The sequence below is a fragment of the Pelophylax lessonae genome (assembly GCF_965119305.1).
Source record: "Pelophylax lessonae genome assembly, chromosome: 11".
NCBI classification, from domain to species: Eukaryota; Metazoa; Chordata; class Amphibia; order Anura; family Ranidae; genus Pelophylax; species Pelophylax lessonae.
The window spans coordinates 35,450,549-35,466,251 of NC_138778.1; the positions used below are offsets into that span (position 1 = coordinate 35,450,549).

Below are 15,703 nucleotides of genomic sequence, written 5' to 3' on the forward strand. Positions count from 1 at the left end.
CACGCCCTAATGTGTTTCGTTATCGGCTTCGTCGGAGGGAGTTTATATATACTGTGTGTGTGTGTGTGTATGTGTGTGTGTGTGTGTGTATATATATATATATATATATATATATATATATAATGTGTGTATGTGTGTGTATATATCATAAGATTAGAATATCATCAAAAAATATTTTATATCAGTAATTCATTTTAAAAAGTGAAGCTCAAATATTTTATATACTGTAGATGCACTGCACACAGAGTGATATATTTCAAGCATTTGTTTCTTTTAATTTTGATGATTATGGCTTACAGCAAGTGAAAACCCAAAATGCAGTATCTCAGAAAATTTAGAATATTACATAAGACCAATAAAACAAGGATTTTTAATACAGAAATATTGGCTTACTGGAAAGTATGTCCATGTACACTACAGTATAGTATGCACTCAGTACTTGGCAAGGGCTCCTTTTGCATGAATTACTGCATTAATGCGGTGTGGCATGGAGGCGATCAGCCTGTGGCACTGCTGAGGTATTATGGAAGCCCAGGTTGCTTTGATAGCGGCCTTCAGCTCATCTGCATTGTTGGGTCTGGTGTCTCATCTTCCTCTTGACAATACCCCAAAGAGTCTCTAAGAGAAAAAACAGTGGACCAACACCAGTAGATGACATGGCTCCCCAAATCATCGCTGACTGAAAAATCTTGCATTTCTTTTGGAAATCAAGGTCCCAGAGTCTGGAGGAAGAGTGGAGAGGCACAGAATCCAAGTTGCATGAGGTCCAATGCGAGGTTTCCACAGTCAGTTATGATTTGGGGAGCCATGTCATCTGCTGGTGTTGGTCCACTACGTTTTATTGAGTCCAAAGTCTAGGCAGCCCTCTACCAGGAAATTCTAGAGCACTTCATGCTTCCCTCTGCTGACCAGCTTTATGGAGATGTTGATTTCATTTTCCAGCAGGATTTTGCGCCTGCCCACATTGCCAAAAGTACCAATATCTGGTTTAATGATCATGGTATCACTGTGCTTAATTGGCCAGCAAATTCGCTGACCTAAACCCCATAGAGAATCTGTGGGGTATTGGCAAGAGGAAGATGAGAGACGCCAGACCCAACAGAGCAGATGAGCTGAAGGCTGCTATCAAAGCAACCTGAGCTTCCCCAACACCTCAGCAGTGCCACAGGCTGATCCCCTCCATGCCACGCCACATTGATGCAGTAATTCATGCAAAAGGAGCCCCGACCAAGTACTGAGTGCATACTATACTGTACATGGGCATACATTTAAGTAAGCCAACATTTCTGTATTGAAAATCCTCTTTTTCTATTGGTCTTATGTAATATTCAAATTTTCTGAGATACTGAATTTTGGGTTTTCACTAGCTGTAAGGCATAATCGTCAAAATAAAATAACGAAATGCTTGAAATATTTTACTCTGTAACGCATCTATGTAAAATATAAGTGTTTCACTTTTTGAATTGATTTACTGTAATTTAACTTTTTTATGATATTAAAATTTTATGAGGTATGTGTGTGTATGTATGTATGTGTATATATAATATATATATTAGGGGTGCGCTGATCCGACTTTTCTTGTACCAATACCGATATCTGGCATTGTGTATCTGCCGATACCGATCCGGAACTTCACAATATGCATGCGGCTGCTGTACAGAGCAAAGCCGCTGCCTCCTGTGTATGGCTCCTCCATTCAGAGGCGGAGTGCATCTGATATCACTCCTCCTGTGAGCCGGACCTATACAGGAAGTAGCGTTTCCCATCCCATACTACTACACCAAGTAAGGTACGGCTGAGCCGGGACTCAGCAAAACAGGATCAGCCTGTGGATCGGCGGCGCTGGGACTCAGCAAAACAGGATCGGCCCGTGGATCGTTAATTTTACCGATCCAGCTATCGTGGCAGTATCTGCACCGATATCCGATCCCAATATCAGATCGGTGCATCCCTATTATATATTTTACAGTGCATTGCGGAAATATTCGGCCCCCTTGAACTTTTTGACCTTTTGCCACATTTCAGGCTTCAAACATAGATATAAAACTAATTTTTTTTGAAGAATCAACAAGTGGGACACAATCATGAAGTGGAATGAAATTTATTGGATATTTCAAACTTTTTTAATAAATAAAAAACGGAAAAATTTGGCGTGCAAAATTATTCAGCCCCCTTAAGTTAATACTTTGTAGTGCCACCTTTTGCTGCGATTACAGCTGTAAGTCGCTTGGGGTATGTCTCCATCAGTTTTTTTTTTTTTTTTTTTTTTTTAAATTTATTTATTTATACAAAAGAGACAAAGAAGATATTCCAACATCACATTCCAAGTCCAAATTACATGGCTCAAATATTAACATATAATTATTTCAATCATAGTCCATTGTGTATTAATCACCATCTCAACAGGTATAATCAAAATTATAGAACTTATATTAGCCATATCGTGAAAAACAGCGGTACTCTCCCGTGTCTCTTAAACATTTTTCCAAAATATTTAAAAAGTATATAGAATACAACCAAGAAAAAGAGAGAAAAAATTAAATACAAAATAAGGACAAAAGAATAATAGAAAAAAAGAAAAGGAAAAAAAAAAAAAAAAAAAGAAGGAAAAAAAAAGGGGGGGGGGGAAGATACCACAACTGGTATCATGCCAATTTATGTCATATCTCATTTATTCTACCAAAACCATCCTTGTACTGCTCACAGATCCATCCAACCCAGAAATTCATTTAGTCATAGGAGACCTTGACCACCTTCTCTCTACCCACAAAAGATGTTTATTCAACTTTTATCTTCTAGCTTATGTTACAGAGGATCGTCATCACCTCTTCTCCTCCATTCCTTCTCTCATATACACTACTGCCATAAGGCAACCAGTCTAAGTCAGTATAAATGTTTCCCCTCCTCTCCCCAAAAAATTGTGCCCCCCTCCTATAATTTAGGGGGGGGGGGAACTTATCTGGGAACCTAAATCATTTCCCAGTTTGGTATGGTATTCAGACTTGATACTTTAAGTATCAGTCTGCTCGTTGCGAAGTTTAACCTTCTCTGACATTAAGGGATAGTCATAGAGAAGGAGAGAAAAATAGGGGGCAAACACGAGGAAGGGCCGGGGAGGAGGAGAAGGGGGTAGGAGGAAGGGAATTCGGGACATATTTTACTTAGGTGATATATTAAATTATACTAGTTCCAATGTGCCCCCCTCAGTGCAAACAATTTACCATCCGTGTCAATCCAATACCCCCTCAGGAGGGTCATAATCCCTCATATTCCATTAGTGCTGTCGGTGCTATGTCTCTACCCCCCGTGTCCAGGTTATCTCAATGCCTAGAATTATCTACTTGTGAAAAAGAAAAAAGAAAGAAAAAAAAAATTGCCAATCCCGATGTACCCCCTTCTGTGCAAACAATCTGCTGTCTGTGTTAATCTCATACCCCCGCAGGGGGGTCCTAATCTCTCTTATCCCGTTGTGCTATTCTCTTCTTCCCCAGTGCTATCTCTCTACCTCCCGTGTCCAACCGTCTCAGTGCCTTAAGCTTAATTTTACTCCACCTTGTGTCCATTCTTCCAACTCTTCCTTCCCCTTCTCATTGTGTTCCCTTAAATGCCCATTTTGTATTTCTATTATGTCCATTATACCTTATGGTACTATATAAATACCATTTCTTATGTATTCGAGTTCTTCCTCTCCTCTCCTTCCTCCCCCCCCCCCCCCCCCAGATGGCCCATCTCCTCCCCAATTCCAAGCGGCACCATATCTTAATATGTTCCATTTCTTGTTTAATTCACGACATTGCTTCCCTCTATTTTCTTATTACAACTAAGCCCGGGAAAAGGTGTAACAATGGTCATTAGGGACCGGTGACAAGTGCCCTCCCTTCATCTGAGACAACAAACTGATTCCACATTGCCCATATTTTTGTATATCGTTCATGTTGCCCTTGTGCCGACAGGATCATATCTTCAAACTTATTTATTTCCTCTACCTTACTCATCCACATGTTAATGGTTGGTGGATTGGGGTCTCGCCATCTTATGGGTATACAAGTTTTTGCCGCATCCAAAAAATGTCGGATAATAGAATGTTTGTATTGTCTACCTGATATCTCCGGTGCATGGAAAAGAAAAAAAATAGGTTCATCAGGTATTATATATTCCGTGAATTTCTGAGATATCTCCCGTATTTGTTTCCAAAATCCCTTAAGTCTGGAGCAGCTCCAAAAAATGTGCAATAGAGTCCCCTTTTCCTCCTGACACCGCCAACATCTATCTGATATTTGGGATGAAATTATATGTAGTCGTGCCGGTGTGTAATACCATCTAGATATCAATTTATAATTTGTCTCCTGTATCCGTGTACAAATAGAGGATTTAAATACAGATTGTAATATATGTTGTAATTGTTTTAATGTAAATTTGTAGTTTAATTCTCTCTCCCAACCAGCAATATAAGGTGGTCTATAATCTAATGATGGAGTGACTATAAGAGAGTAGATTTTTGAGAGTACATGGGATATCGTACCTGTTTGTGTACACATGTCCTCAAAGGTAGTAAGTGGTCTGTCAAATTCCCCAGGGGGGGGTAAGGATTGTAAAAAATGATTCAGTTGGAATGCTTTCCAGTTATCTAGTCCATAGTCCCCTCCTAAAGAGGTCAAGGTAGCCACTGGCGCCCATGCTCCCGATATCAAGAAGTGAGAAACTTGGAAGATCCCCATGTTTATTAATCTACGAAAGGATCTATCCTGATATCCCGGTGCAAACTGTGGGTTCCCCAGGGCTGGCGTTAGTGGGGAGTGTCTTGTAGAGAAAGCTGGATTAAGAAGAAATTTTGCGCATATCCGAATCGTTGTTCCCACTGTCGGGTGACGTGTCATGTCTCGAGGCAAAAAGCCAAGACACCACGGTGCTCTATTCAAGGGTATATCACATTGCGCCTGTTCTATATTGGGCCAAAGTTTGGTCTCCGTGTGGCGACACCAATCTATAAGTCTACTTAAATGTACCGCATGATAGTATTTTAATAGATCTGGGACCGCCAGGCCTCCATATTTTTTAGGGAGAGAGAGTAGTTGTTTTTGAAGTCTTGGTCTCCTTTGGGCCCATATAAACTTCAAGAACACTGTCTGTATCTGTCGGAAATAATTAGAAGGTATCGAAATGGGTAGAGCCTGAAGAAGATAGAGAATTTTCGGGAGAATATTCATTTTTAATATATTACAGCGTCCGAACCAGGAACTAAGTCCTGTATGCCATTTACATAGTTGATTGCTTATTTTACTCAAAAGTGGTGGAAAGTTTAATATATACACCTGGGAAGGCTCAGGAGGTAAGAGAGTTCCCAGGTATTTCAAAGCCCGTTCTGTCCACTTTAAGTTAAAATTTGTATGCAATTGTGCTTTAAGGGATTGAGACATCCCTACTCCCATCGCTTCAGACTTACTCAAATTGATCTTCAAATTAGATAATGCACCGTATAAGCGGAATTCCTGAAGTAGATTCGGTAAAGAAATGATGGGATTAGTTAAAGTAAAGAGCATATCATCAGCATATGCAGAGACTTTCTGTTGAGTGCCCATGATTTTTATGCCACTGATATCAGGGTTGTCTCGAATTGTACAAAGAAAGGGTTCTAAGGTAAGGACAAATAATAAGGGTGATAACGGACAACCCTGCCTTGTACCGTTCGAGATGTCAAATCCTTCAGACAAAACCCCATTTACCTTAACTCGGGCCGATGGGGTTGAATATAGTTGTAATATCCAGTTTCTCATCATATCCCCCACCCCTATATGTCGTAATACCGCGGCCATAAAGTCCCAACTGACCCGATCAAATGCCTTTTCCGCGTCTGTCCCGACGAAAGTGCATGCTTGTTTGGAATCATAGGCTATGTGTAAAAGGTTGAGGGCTTTCACGGTATTATCCCGCGCTTCCCGGGTGGGTACAAAGCCCACCTGATCTAAGTGTATCAGAGAAGGTAAATGGGATTGAAGTCTGGTGGCAAGAATCTTAGAAAATAGTTTCAGATCTACATTAAGTAGTGAGATTGGTCTATAGCTAGGGCACGTTGTAGGGTCCTTCCCTTCCTTTGGGAGCACCGATATATGGGCTCGCAATGTGTCTCTATGGAATGGGGAGTCAGGGCTCAATTTGTTGAACAGATCAGCCATTTGTTGACCGAGGATTGGGAAGAAGATCTTATAATATTGTAACGGCAGCCCATCTGGCCCTGGTGCTTTTCCGGTTTTAGTGTTATTAATTGCTGTTTGTAACTCCACCAGGGAGATAGTAGCCGATAACTCCTCTTTCACCTCCTCTGGTAGGCTTGGCATTCCTGACTTAGTGAGGTAATTAATCACATCATCTGAGTCAGGGGGCTGCGGAAGCAAGTTGTAAAGTGACGAGTAATATTTCCTAAAGTCTCGTGCTATGTCCTCAGGTCGTTCAGCTTTCTGACCCGTAGGGGATATAAGCTTCGGGACATAAGCCTTGGTTTGCATGTCACGTAAGGTTCGAGCCAACACTTTCCCGCATTTATCACCCGACTCATACATCACCCTTCGGCCTCTTTGTAATGCTGCTTTAGCTTTATATTGTAAAAGATCTACTATTTGTTTACGTATATTATTAAGTTCCTTCAGCAACTCTGCCGTAGGTGCATGTTTATGTCGTGATTCTAAATCATGTAAGGTCTGTAGGAGTAAGGTCGTTTGTTGTGTACGAAGTCTCTTGAGCCGAGCCCCGTGTTTAATAAACACCCCTCTAATTACTGCTTTATGGGCTTCCCATGTCACCCCTGGGCTTATTTCCTCATCTAAATTAGTTTGAAAATAATGTGTAAGTTCTTTCTCCACCTCAGTGGTAACCGCTACCTCTTGGAGAAGGCTCAGATTCAATGTCCATGTCTGTGATCTAGTAAGTGGTGTTTCTGTTAAAGTATATGTAAGTGTCAATGGCGCATGATCGGACCATGTAATAGAACCAATAATTACCGACTGTACTGAATGTAATTGTGAATGTGGGATGAGAAAATAATCTATCCGTGAATATGATGCATGTGGGGGGGAGTAAAAAGTATAGTCCCTCTCCCCAGAGTGTAACAAACGCCATGCATCAATCAAGCGTGCCTTGTGAAGTTGTTTCGCAATTCGCTTTCTGATTCTAGGAGGTAAGGAGGAGGTTCCTGATGACGAATCCTCTGATGGTATCAGGGACATGTTAAGATCTCCTCCGAAGATAAGTTGACCCTCCTGAAATTCTTGGAGTTTATCAAGACATCTCGCCATGAATACGTCTTGTTGTATATTTGGGGCATATACTGAGGCTAAAGTCACCTTAATGTTTCCAATATTTCCTTTCAGAAAAAGGAATCTTCCCTCCGAATCAGCACAGACCTGTGAGCATGTCCAAGGTACCTGTCCAGAGATCATTATAGATACGCCTCTGGTTCTACTATTCGAGCTGGTAGAATGATATATCGATGGGTAGAATCTATTTTTAAGTAATGGTGTTTTTACTTCCTTGAAATGAGTTTCCTGTATATAAGCGATATCAATACGTGAGCTTTTTAAGTCCGAGAATAGCATCCGCCTTTTCTCGGGAACATTTAATCCCTTAGCATTTAATGAGCATATTTTAATAGTGTCCATGTTGTGGAAAGGAGAAAAAAAAAAAAAAAAAAAAAAAAAAAAAAAAAAAAATAGGAAGAGAGAAAAGGAAAAAAAAAAAAAAAAAAAGGGAGAAAAAAGAAAAAATAGGCGTATAGGCGTCCGGCGGTCCTAGACCAGTACTCGGGCGCAAGCCTTCTGGGGTTAGAGGTTGGAGACTACCGGTGAGGATTTTCCAGTTTCCCCTACCCAACCCACCTTCCCCCTGTTTGGGGGATAAATAGATCATTTTTTTTTTTTTTTTTTTTTTTTTTTTTTTTACATATACCCTCCTGTTTTCAGATGCAGAATTTTCATACTTGAATCTTGGCCCGATGAGAAAGGGAAGAGAGAGAAAAAAAAAAAAAAAAACCCCCAAAGGGAGAGGAGAACGTGACCGAGGGGATCTCTTGCCTGAACTATATTATACATTTCTTCCTTATCTATTTAGATAATTGTCTCCATCAGTTTTGCACATCGAGAGACTGACATTTTTGCCCATTCCTCCTTGCAAAACAGCTCGAGCTCAGTGAGGTTGGATGGAGAGCGTTTGTGAACAGCAGTTTTCAGTTCTTGGCCATTCTAACACCTGGATATGTTTATTTGTGAACCATTCCATTGTAGATTTTGCTTTATGTTTTGGATCATTGTCTTGTTGGAAGACAAATCTCCGTCCCAGTCTCAGGTCTTTTGCAGAATCCATCAGGTTTTCTTCCAGAATGGTCCTGTATTTGGCTCCATCCATCTTTGCATCAATTTTAACCATCTTCCCTGTCCCTGCTGAAGAAAATCAGGCCCAAACCATGATGCTGCCACCACCATGTTTGACAGTGGGGATGGTGTGTTCAGGGTGATGAGCTGTGTTGCTTTTACGCCAAACATAACGTTTTGCATTGTTGCCAAAAAGTTTGATTTTGGTTTCATCTGACCAGAGCACCTTCTTCCACATGTTTGGTGTGTCTCCCAGGTGGCTTGTGGCAAACTTTAAACACTTTTTATGGATATCTTTAAGAAATAGCTTTCTTCTTGCCACTCTTCCATAAAGGCCAGATTTGTGCAGTATGCGAATGATTGTTGTCCTATGGACAGAGTCTCCCACCTCAGCTGTAGATCTCTGCAGTTCATCCAGAGTGATCATGGGCCTCTTGGCTGCATCTCTGATCAGTCTTCTCCTTGTATGAGCTGAAAGTTTAGAGGGATGGCCAGGTCTTCGTAGATTTGCAGTGGTCTGATACTCCCATTTCAATATTATCGCTTGCACAGTGCTCCTTGGGATGTTTAAAGCTTGGGAAATCTTTTTGTATCCAAATCCGGCTTTAAACTTCTCCACAACAGTATCTCGGACCTGCCTGGTGTGTTCCTTGTTCTTCATGATGCTCTCTGAGCTTTAAACGGACCTCTGAGACTATCACAGTGCAGGTGCATTTATACGGAGATGTGATTACACACAGGTGGATTCTATTTATCATCATTAGTCATTTAGGTCAACATTGGATCATTTCAGTATCCATTCACACTACCGTGACTCAGCCTGACAAGTCGCGGTCCATGCAGTGCTACAGGACCCGTTTTAATAGGAGCAACACAAGTCGCTCCGACTTAGAAAAAAGGGTCCTGTACTACTTCGGGGAGACCTCGGAGCGACTTGCATAGACATTCATTATATTGTGTGAACCGGCACTCAGAGATCCTCACAGAACTTCTGGAGAGAGTTTGCTGCACTGAAATTAAAGGCGCTGAATAATTTTGCACGCCCAATTTTTCAGATTTTTTTATTTGTTAAAGTTTGAAATATCCAATAAATTTTGTTCCACTTCATGATTGTGTCCCACTTGTTGTTGTTTCTTCAAAAAAAATTACAGTTTTATATCTTTGTTTGAAGCCTGAAATGTGGCAAAAGGTTGAAAATTCCAAGGGGGCCGAATACTTTCACAATGCACTGTGTGTGTATATGTATATATATATATATATATTATTCACTTAACTTGTGAGTGGTTATAAGGTTTTATGGCTGATTGGTGTATAAACTTATGGAAAGATGTTTGTGGATGTTGAATGGTCTGGTGACGGGAAATCCTCCCCTTTTTTGCTTGGACTGAATTGCATGAATTTGGCGGCTTTACCTTTTTAAGAGTTTGCAGTTTCTTGTTTTCTCACAGCTCTTGTGAAGTGTTTTAGAGTCAGATTTTCTATTTTTTAGTACAGTTGCTACTTTAGCAAGCTGCTAGAGAAACTGATGTTAGAAAATTGAATAATTTACATTAGCAGAGTGAGTGTGAAAAGGGCAATTAAACAGCTTTTTTTAGTGCATACATTTTTTTTCTTTTCTTTTTCCTTGTGCACGTAGTGGGCCCATCAGTATGCAAACTGCTTCTAAATTGGTTTTCAAATCATGTCTTGTACCTTGTACCTTCTCCTGCTTCATAACTGTTTAATACCTAATGATTTCACCGGGGGCAGCGAAGAGTTGAAGGTTGATTACAGAAATTACAGGCTGAAACATTAACCTTTCGCAGCTTATTGCAGACACTTCATCAAGGCAGCGTGGGTTGGAGGCATCTGAGTGACGCATAAGGAGGGCATATGGACCTGGAAGCGCGGGCATCGAAATATCATCAGTTTTGCACGGTCTCAAAAAAAAAAATCTGTCTTCCCGCTGTCTTCGGAAGATAAAATTTGGTCTTTTCGTGCTTGGTAATTAATAATTTTAATTAAAGCCCACAAATTGGCCTCAGCGCGGGGAGACGAGCGGACAGAAGGGATCCACTTACACCACCAAATCCCCAGCACTTCATCTGAGCATCGGTGTAAGCTGGCAGGGCAAGATTAGTGAATGTCTAACGAGGGGCATGAATTATTAATTGGCAAATTACCACTTGCATCCAGAACAAGGCTCTGCCTTGCTCTGTAACCCCCAAGCCGCACGTTTTGATTGCTTGCCTTTGCCGCACCTTTTTATTGAGCAAGGTTATGTTGGGCAGGAAACATTAAACGCCTCTCCTTCCCGGCTCCTCCGAGCAGATGTCTCTTGTTTGTCTTGTTTCAAAAATAGATACTTGTGTTGATTTTATTTCCCTTGCGGAGATTCTAGAGAAGTATTCAGCTGTACAATTATTTAATGTATTTATCTGAAGCTCATGTGATTTGCATGCGCTGGTCTTATAGGGTAACGGCAATTATTAGTAAAATCCCCTGTCTTGTACTCTTGATGGAAAAATTGAAAATTAAATTACAGACTTAAGATGCAGACTAAAGGCTTTTATCTGCCTGGCCTGCGCAGCGTGGGGCAGCTTTCTATCAGGAGGTGTTCTGTAGTACAACCATCCTCAAAGATTATATAGTGGCTGGTAATGCTGGCTTTAGGATAACAACCACTAGCCTTTAGCTTAAAGTGGTTGTAAACCCTTTTATTTCTATCTATCTATCTATCTATCTATCTATCTATCTATCTATCTATCTATCTATCTATCTATCTATCTATCTATCTATCTATCTATCTATCTATCTATCTATCTATCTATCTATCTAGTGAAGTGACTGGCCTCAGAAGATATACAGAGATGAAACCAATCCTCCTTCATAAGTTGTACCTGGATACAGTTGTCTTTCCCCTACATCACGTGTCAAACACAAGGCCGGCGGGCCGAATCCGGCCCTCCAGGCCATTTCATGTGGCCCTCGCACCTCTCCTGCAGCTGCGGCACCCCCTTCCATCCTCCCCCCCCACCTTGTCCCAGCAGTCGGCAGCAGAGAGGAGGTCAGAACTTTTACAGATCCTGCGCCTCTCTATGCAGCCGCAACACCCACCTCCTCTGGTCTGAGCATTCAGCAGACTCCAGCCCTCCTCTAGTCCTCCTCCAGACCCTGCGATGTCTGCTTCCCAGCTCTGCCCCCAGTTTATTCCCAGCAGCAGCACATGGTAAAGGGGGGTGCACTGTGATGTAAGGGATGGTAGGGGACTTTTGACTTCTGATGTAAGTGGGGAGGGGTGGTCTGGACATCTAGTCTTACAGATACAACTGGCCCTTTGAGGGTGGCCATGATGCTTATGCAGCCCGTGATGAAATTGAGTTTGACTCCCCTGCCCTACATCCATTTAACCACTTTCCGACTGCCTCCCTCAGATATACTGCGGCAGGCTGGCTGGGCTGCGCGAACCGCCGTACCTCCTGGGCAGCGGGAATGCCGATCCATGGGGGCCAGCGGCCGTGATTGCTGCCGGGCACCCGCGATCGCTCCCCGCTGAGAGAGAACAACGGTCAGCTGTTGTAAACACAGCAGACCGTTGTTCTCTCTGAGATGATCACAGTGCACCTGTGATCTTTCTATATAGGATCACAGGTCTATATGTTCATTTCACAAGTCACTCCCCCATACAGTTAGAAAACACTCCCCTGGGCTCACACTTAATCCTTTGATCGCCCCTGGGTTAACCCCTTCCCTGCCAGTGTCATTAGTACAGTAACGTGCATATTTTTAGCACTGATTACTGTAGTAATGTCACTGGTCCCCCCAAAAGTGTCAAAAATGTCAGTTAGGGATCCGTTCTGTCCGCCGCAATGTCGCCGTACCGCTAAAAATCGCAGATCGCCGCCATTACTAGTAAAAAAAAAAAAATATATATATGACATAAATCTTTCCCCTAGTTTGTAGATACGATAACTTTTGCACAAACCAAACAAAATACGCTTATTGGGATTTTTTACCAAAAAATATGTTGCAGAATACAAATTGGCCTAAAAGGATGAAAAAATTTTGATTTTTTTTAAATTTTTTTTTTTTGGGAATGTTATAAAGCAGAATGTAATAAATATTGTTTTTATTTTTACAATTGTCGCTCTTTTTTTGATTATAGCGTAAAAAATAAAAATCGCACAGGTGATCAAATGCCTCCAAAAGAAAGCTCTGTTTGTGGGGAAAAAAGAACATCAATTTTATTTAGGTACAGCGTCGCACGACTGCGCAATTGTCTGTTTAAAGTAACGCAGTGCCGAATTGCAAAAAATGGCCTGGTCATTAAGGGGGCAAATCCTTTTGGTCCAGAAGTGGTTAAAGTGAACAATTTTCAGGATCTTCACTAGTTGTAGTTTTTTTGTTAGCAAGAATTGTGTTTTGAAATTGTATTGTATTGGGGTTGCTTTTGGGGTTGCTGTGTATGAGCAATAAATCAGCATGCAGTGGCCAACTTTCCCCAAGCAGGGTGTGTGGGGTTATGCCTGCAGGGACAGCCCCCCATAGGGGTGGTTAAGCTATTTTCCTGCCTAGTGCCTGTTTCTGATAGGAGTAGCAGATATATATTACACATATATATATATATATATATATATATATATATATATAGATCTCTATGCAGAGTTGCGCTAATAAAGAAAAATAAAATGTCCACAAGTAATGTGATAATTATTCCTGGTGTATATCTCCACCACCTTGACACGTGATCTGTGCATCAATACTGCCACTAAAGGCTGAAAAGCTCGCTTACCAGCTCACATGGACCTCACCACTACAGAAGGTCACTAGCGCTTGTGGTTATATGCCCTGCCAGGGCCTTTAGCGATTCCAGAGACTTTTCACCATTGGCCCACCACTCTTCCTAATAAGTTCTCTCATTGGAGTTCCCCAAAACATAAAATGCTCCACATAGTGTAAGATTGTAAAAATGTATTCCGCACGTAATAAAGTTACTCTTGCATCAATGATATTTAAAGTGATTGTAAAGTCTCGTGTTTTTTTTTTTTTTTTCCCTATAAAAATATCAAACTGTTATACTTACCTCCTCTGTTGCAGTGGATTTGCACAGAGCAGCCCCCTTGGGCCCCTCTTCTGTGATCCTGGTCCCTCCCTCCTTTTCAGTGCCCCCACAGCAAGCAGCTTGCTGTGGGTGGCAACTGGGTCGAGTCGGAGCTCCCTGTGTCCATTCAGATTCAGAGTTGAAGCTTGTATACGGAAACCTTGACCTTACTAAACCTAGAACCTTACTATTTCACATGATAAGATATTGGGGGTTTTGCTTTGTTCTAGTGTAATGTTTTTTTAAGCTGGTTATTAGTTATCCAATGTTTTTTTAATTGGTCTCCAAGTATGATATGGCCCTAATGTATATGGCCTTACTGTACAAGTCATTGATTTCAGACCTTATGGTATTTTCACCCTAACTTTTACATTCTTCTGTGCTCATTGCAGCCGGACAGGGGTACTAAACGAACGAGGGACGATGACCCTGAGGAGGGTAAAGCTCAGAGGAAAGAGAGAGGAGGCCGGAACTGGCACCGTGATGAAGAAAGAGGCACACAGGAAGACGATAAAGCACTAGATATAGCTGATGGAGCACCTAATGCTGAAGATGATGAGGTATGTGTTGCTACCAGTTAACCAGAGCTGGAAAAGTCCCAGAATCCCATTAGGAAATGTGTAAAAATAACATTTCAGCAGGTGTCCGGCTTTATGGAAAAATGTATGTTATTCTCCATGTTCCCTGCTTCCCAAACCTTCCTAGTTTATAGGTGATCACACTGCTTAGGAAAAGCAGGCTGGCTGTAAAATTAATTAATAGGGGGCATCTTTAAAAAGCAGTAATTCTGACAATTTAGCAACAGGTGTATGTGTGGTAAATGACAGTGATTCACCACCAGAGAATATTTGGTGAAAGTCACATTCACGACCTTATAAATAGACCTTCAAAGCAAAGTTTGCAATTGCCTCTCTTTTAACGGTCTGGGGTCTCTTGCTGGCATCTTCAACTCAGCTTCTTCCACATGCTGGGCTTCCGGGGTGGAATGACGTCCTATCTGTTCATATGCAAGACTTCCGTCATCGCAGCACACAGAGTCTGTCTGAATGAAAACTCAGCTGCACACGTGTAAATTCTAAAGAAGGATGTTGGCATGCAATAAAGAGTCTGCCTGCTCAGTTTTTTTTAATTGGAAACTTTAGTTTTGCTTTAAGGCTGGGTTCACACTATTGTGATGACCGACATCACATGTGATTCGCACTGCGTGGCTGTGCACATCACCTGTGATGTCTGTGCGATGCAAATTTAGACATACAGTTTCTATGGCTGAATTTGCATTGCATTCGGACCAAAATAGTGCAAGACCCTTTTTTTGGTCTGCACTGAAATCGGATCGCATGGGTATTCACACACATGCAATCCGATTCCTGTCTGTAGCTGCACGCTTATTCGTTAAAAAATCGCAATCTCGATTCAACCCCCCTCACGATCCTGATCCGGCATTTTCACGATTCATGTAACAGACAGCGCAGAGCCATTTCGTGCTCACAGCTGTCAAAGAAAGAAAAACAGCCGGCAAAGTTTATCACATCATTGCTCAGCGCTGAGAAACATTGAATCATTTTGTTCTTTTAGTTCAAAGGGATAAACTTTGGTCTGTAAATGGAAGCCACTGCCTCCTGTTTGGGCATCCACCTTCCCCTCCGCTGCCATGGGTGGTCGGCTCCGCTGGGGCTTGCGTCCTGGCGGCCAGGCGCCCTCAAGAATTTAGGCTGCGACCTACTCGGTCATGCGGCCAAGATGGGAGCCGCCATTGGGTGGCGGCCCCAGTGCGTGTAGCTGAAGTCCCCACTTTGGGCATCTGCCGGGCTGAGGTTCTGTGCAATTGCAGCTGGGCCCTCACAAACATTGAGGCATGTGGCTTGAGGCCTTCTGGGCCATATGGTCAGCTGGGCACCTCCCTTTGACCGAGTGGCGCTGTGGGGGCGCTTCATGTTTAATGATAGTCTTGCCGCCATTGTGTGGGGCACCTGCTTTGTTTTAGCGAGGGTACCCTTTATGCACTTCAGCTTCACAGCGGGTGGCCCTCTTTTAAGGGGGCTATGTCCTATTATGTCCTCTATGGAGGGCTCGGGGGGTGACCCCCCCCCCCTTGTTTTTTGCGGGTCCAATAGGTGGTCCATTTGTGGACCCTTGGCCAGCGTCCCCTTTGCAGGATCGCAGTCGGCAGCCTCCCTTGATTATGTTTTCAAGGTGGGCTCAGTATATAGCAAAACAACTGGGTCTGCATCCACGCACTCTTGGTGCTCGGATAGTGAGGATG

At 42.2% G+C, this 15,703-nt stretch overlaps 1 protein-coding gene across 1 annotated transcript in view; it reads left to right on the top strand.

The window, feature by feature from the left end:
- Positions 1 to 15,703, top strand: part of CTNNBL1 (catenin beta like 1) — an 88,449-nt gene that overhangs the window by 13,154 nt on the left and 59,592 nt on the right. The window contains exon 2 of the mRNA XM_082272537.1: positions 13,833 to 14,000. Coding sequence (XP_082128663.1) covers positions 13,833 to 14,000 — 168 coding nt within the window. The remainder of the gene's footprint in view (positions 1 to 13,832; positions 14,001 to 15,703) is intronic.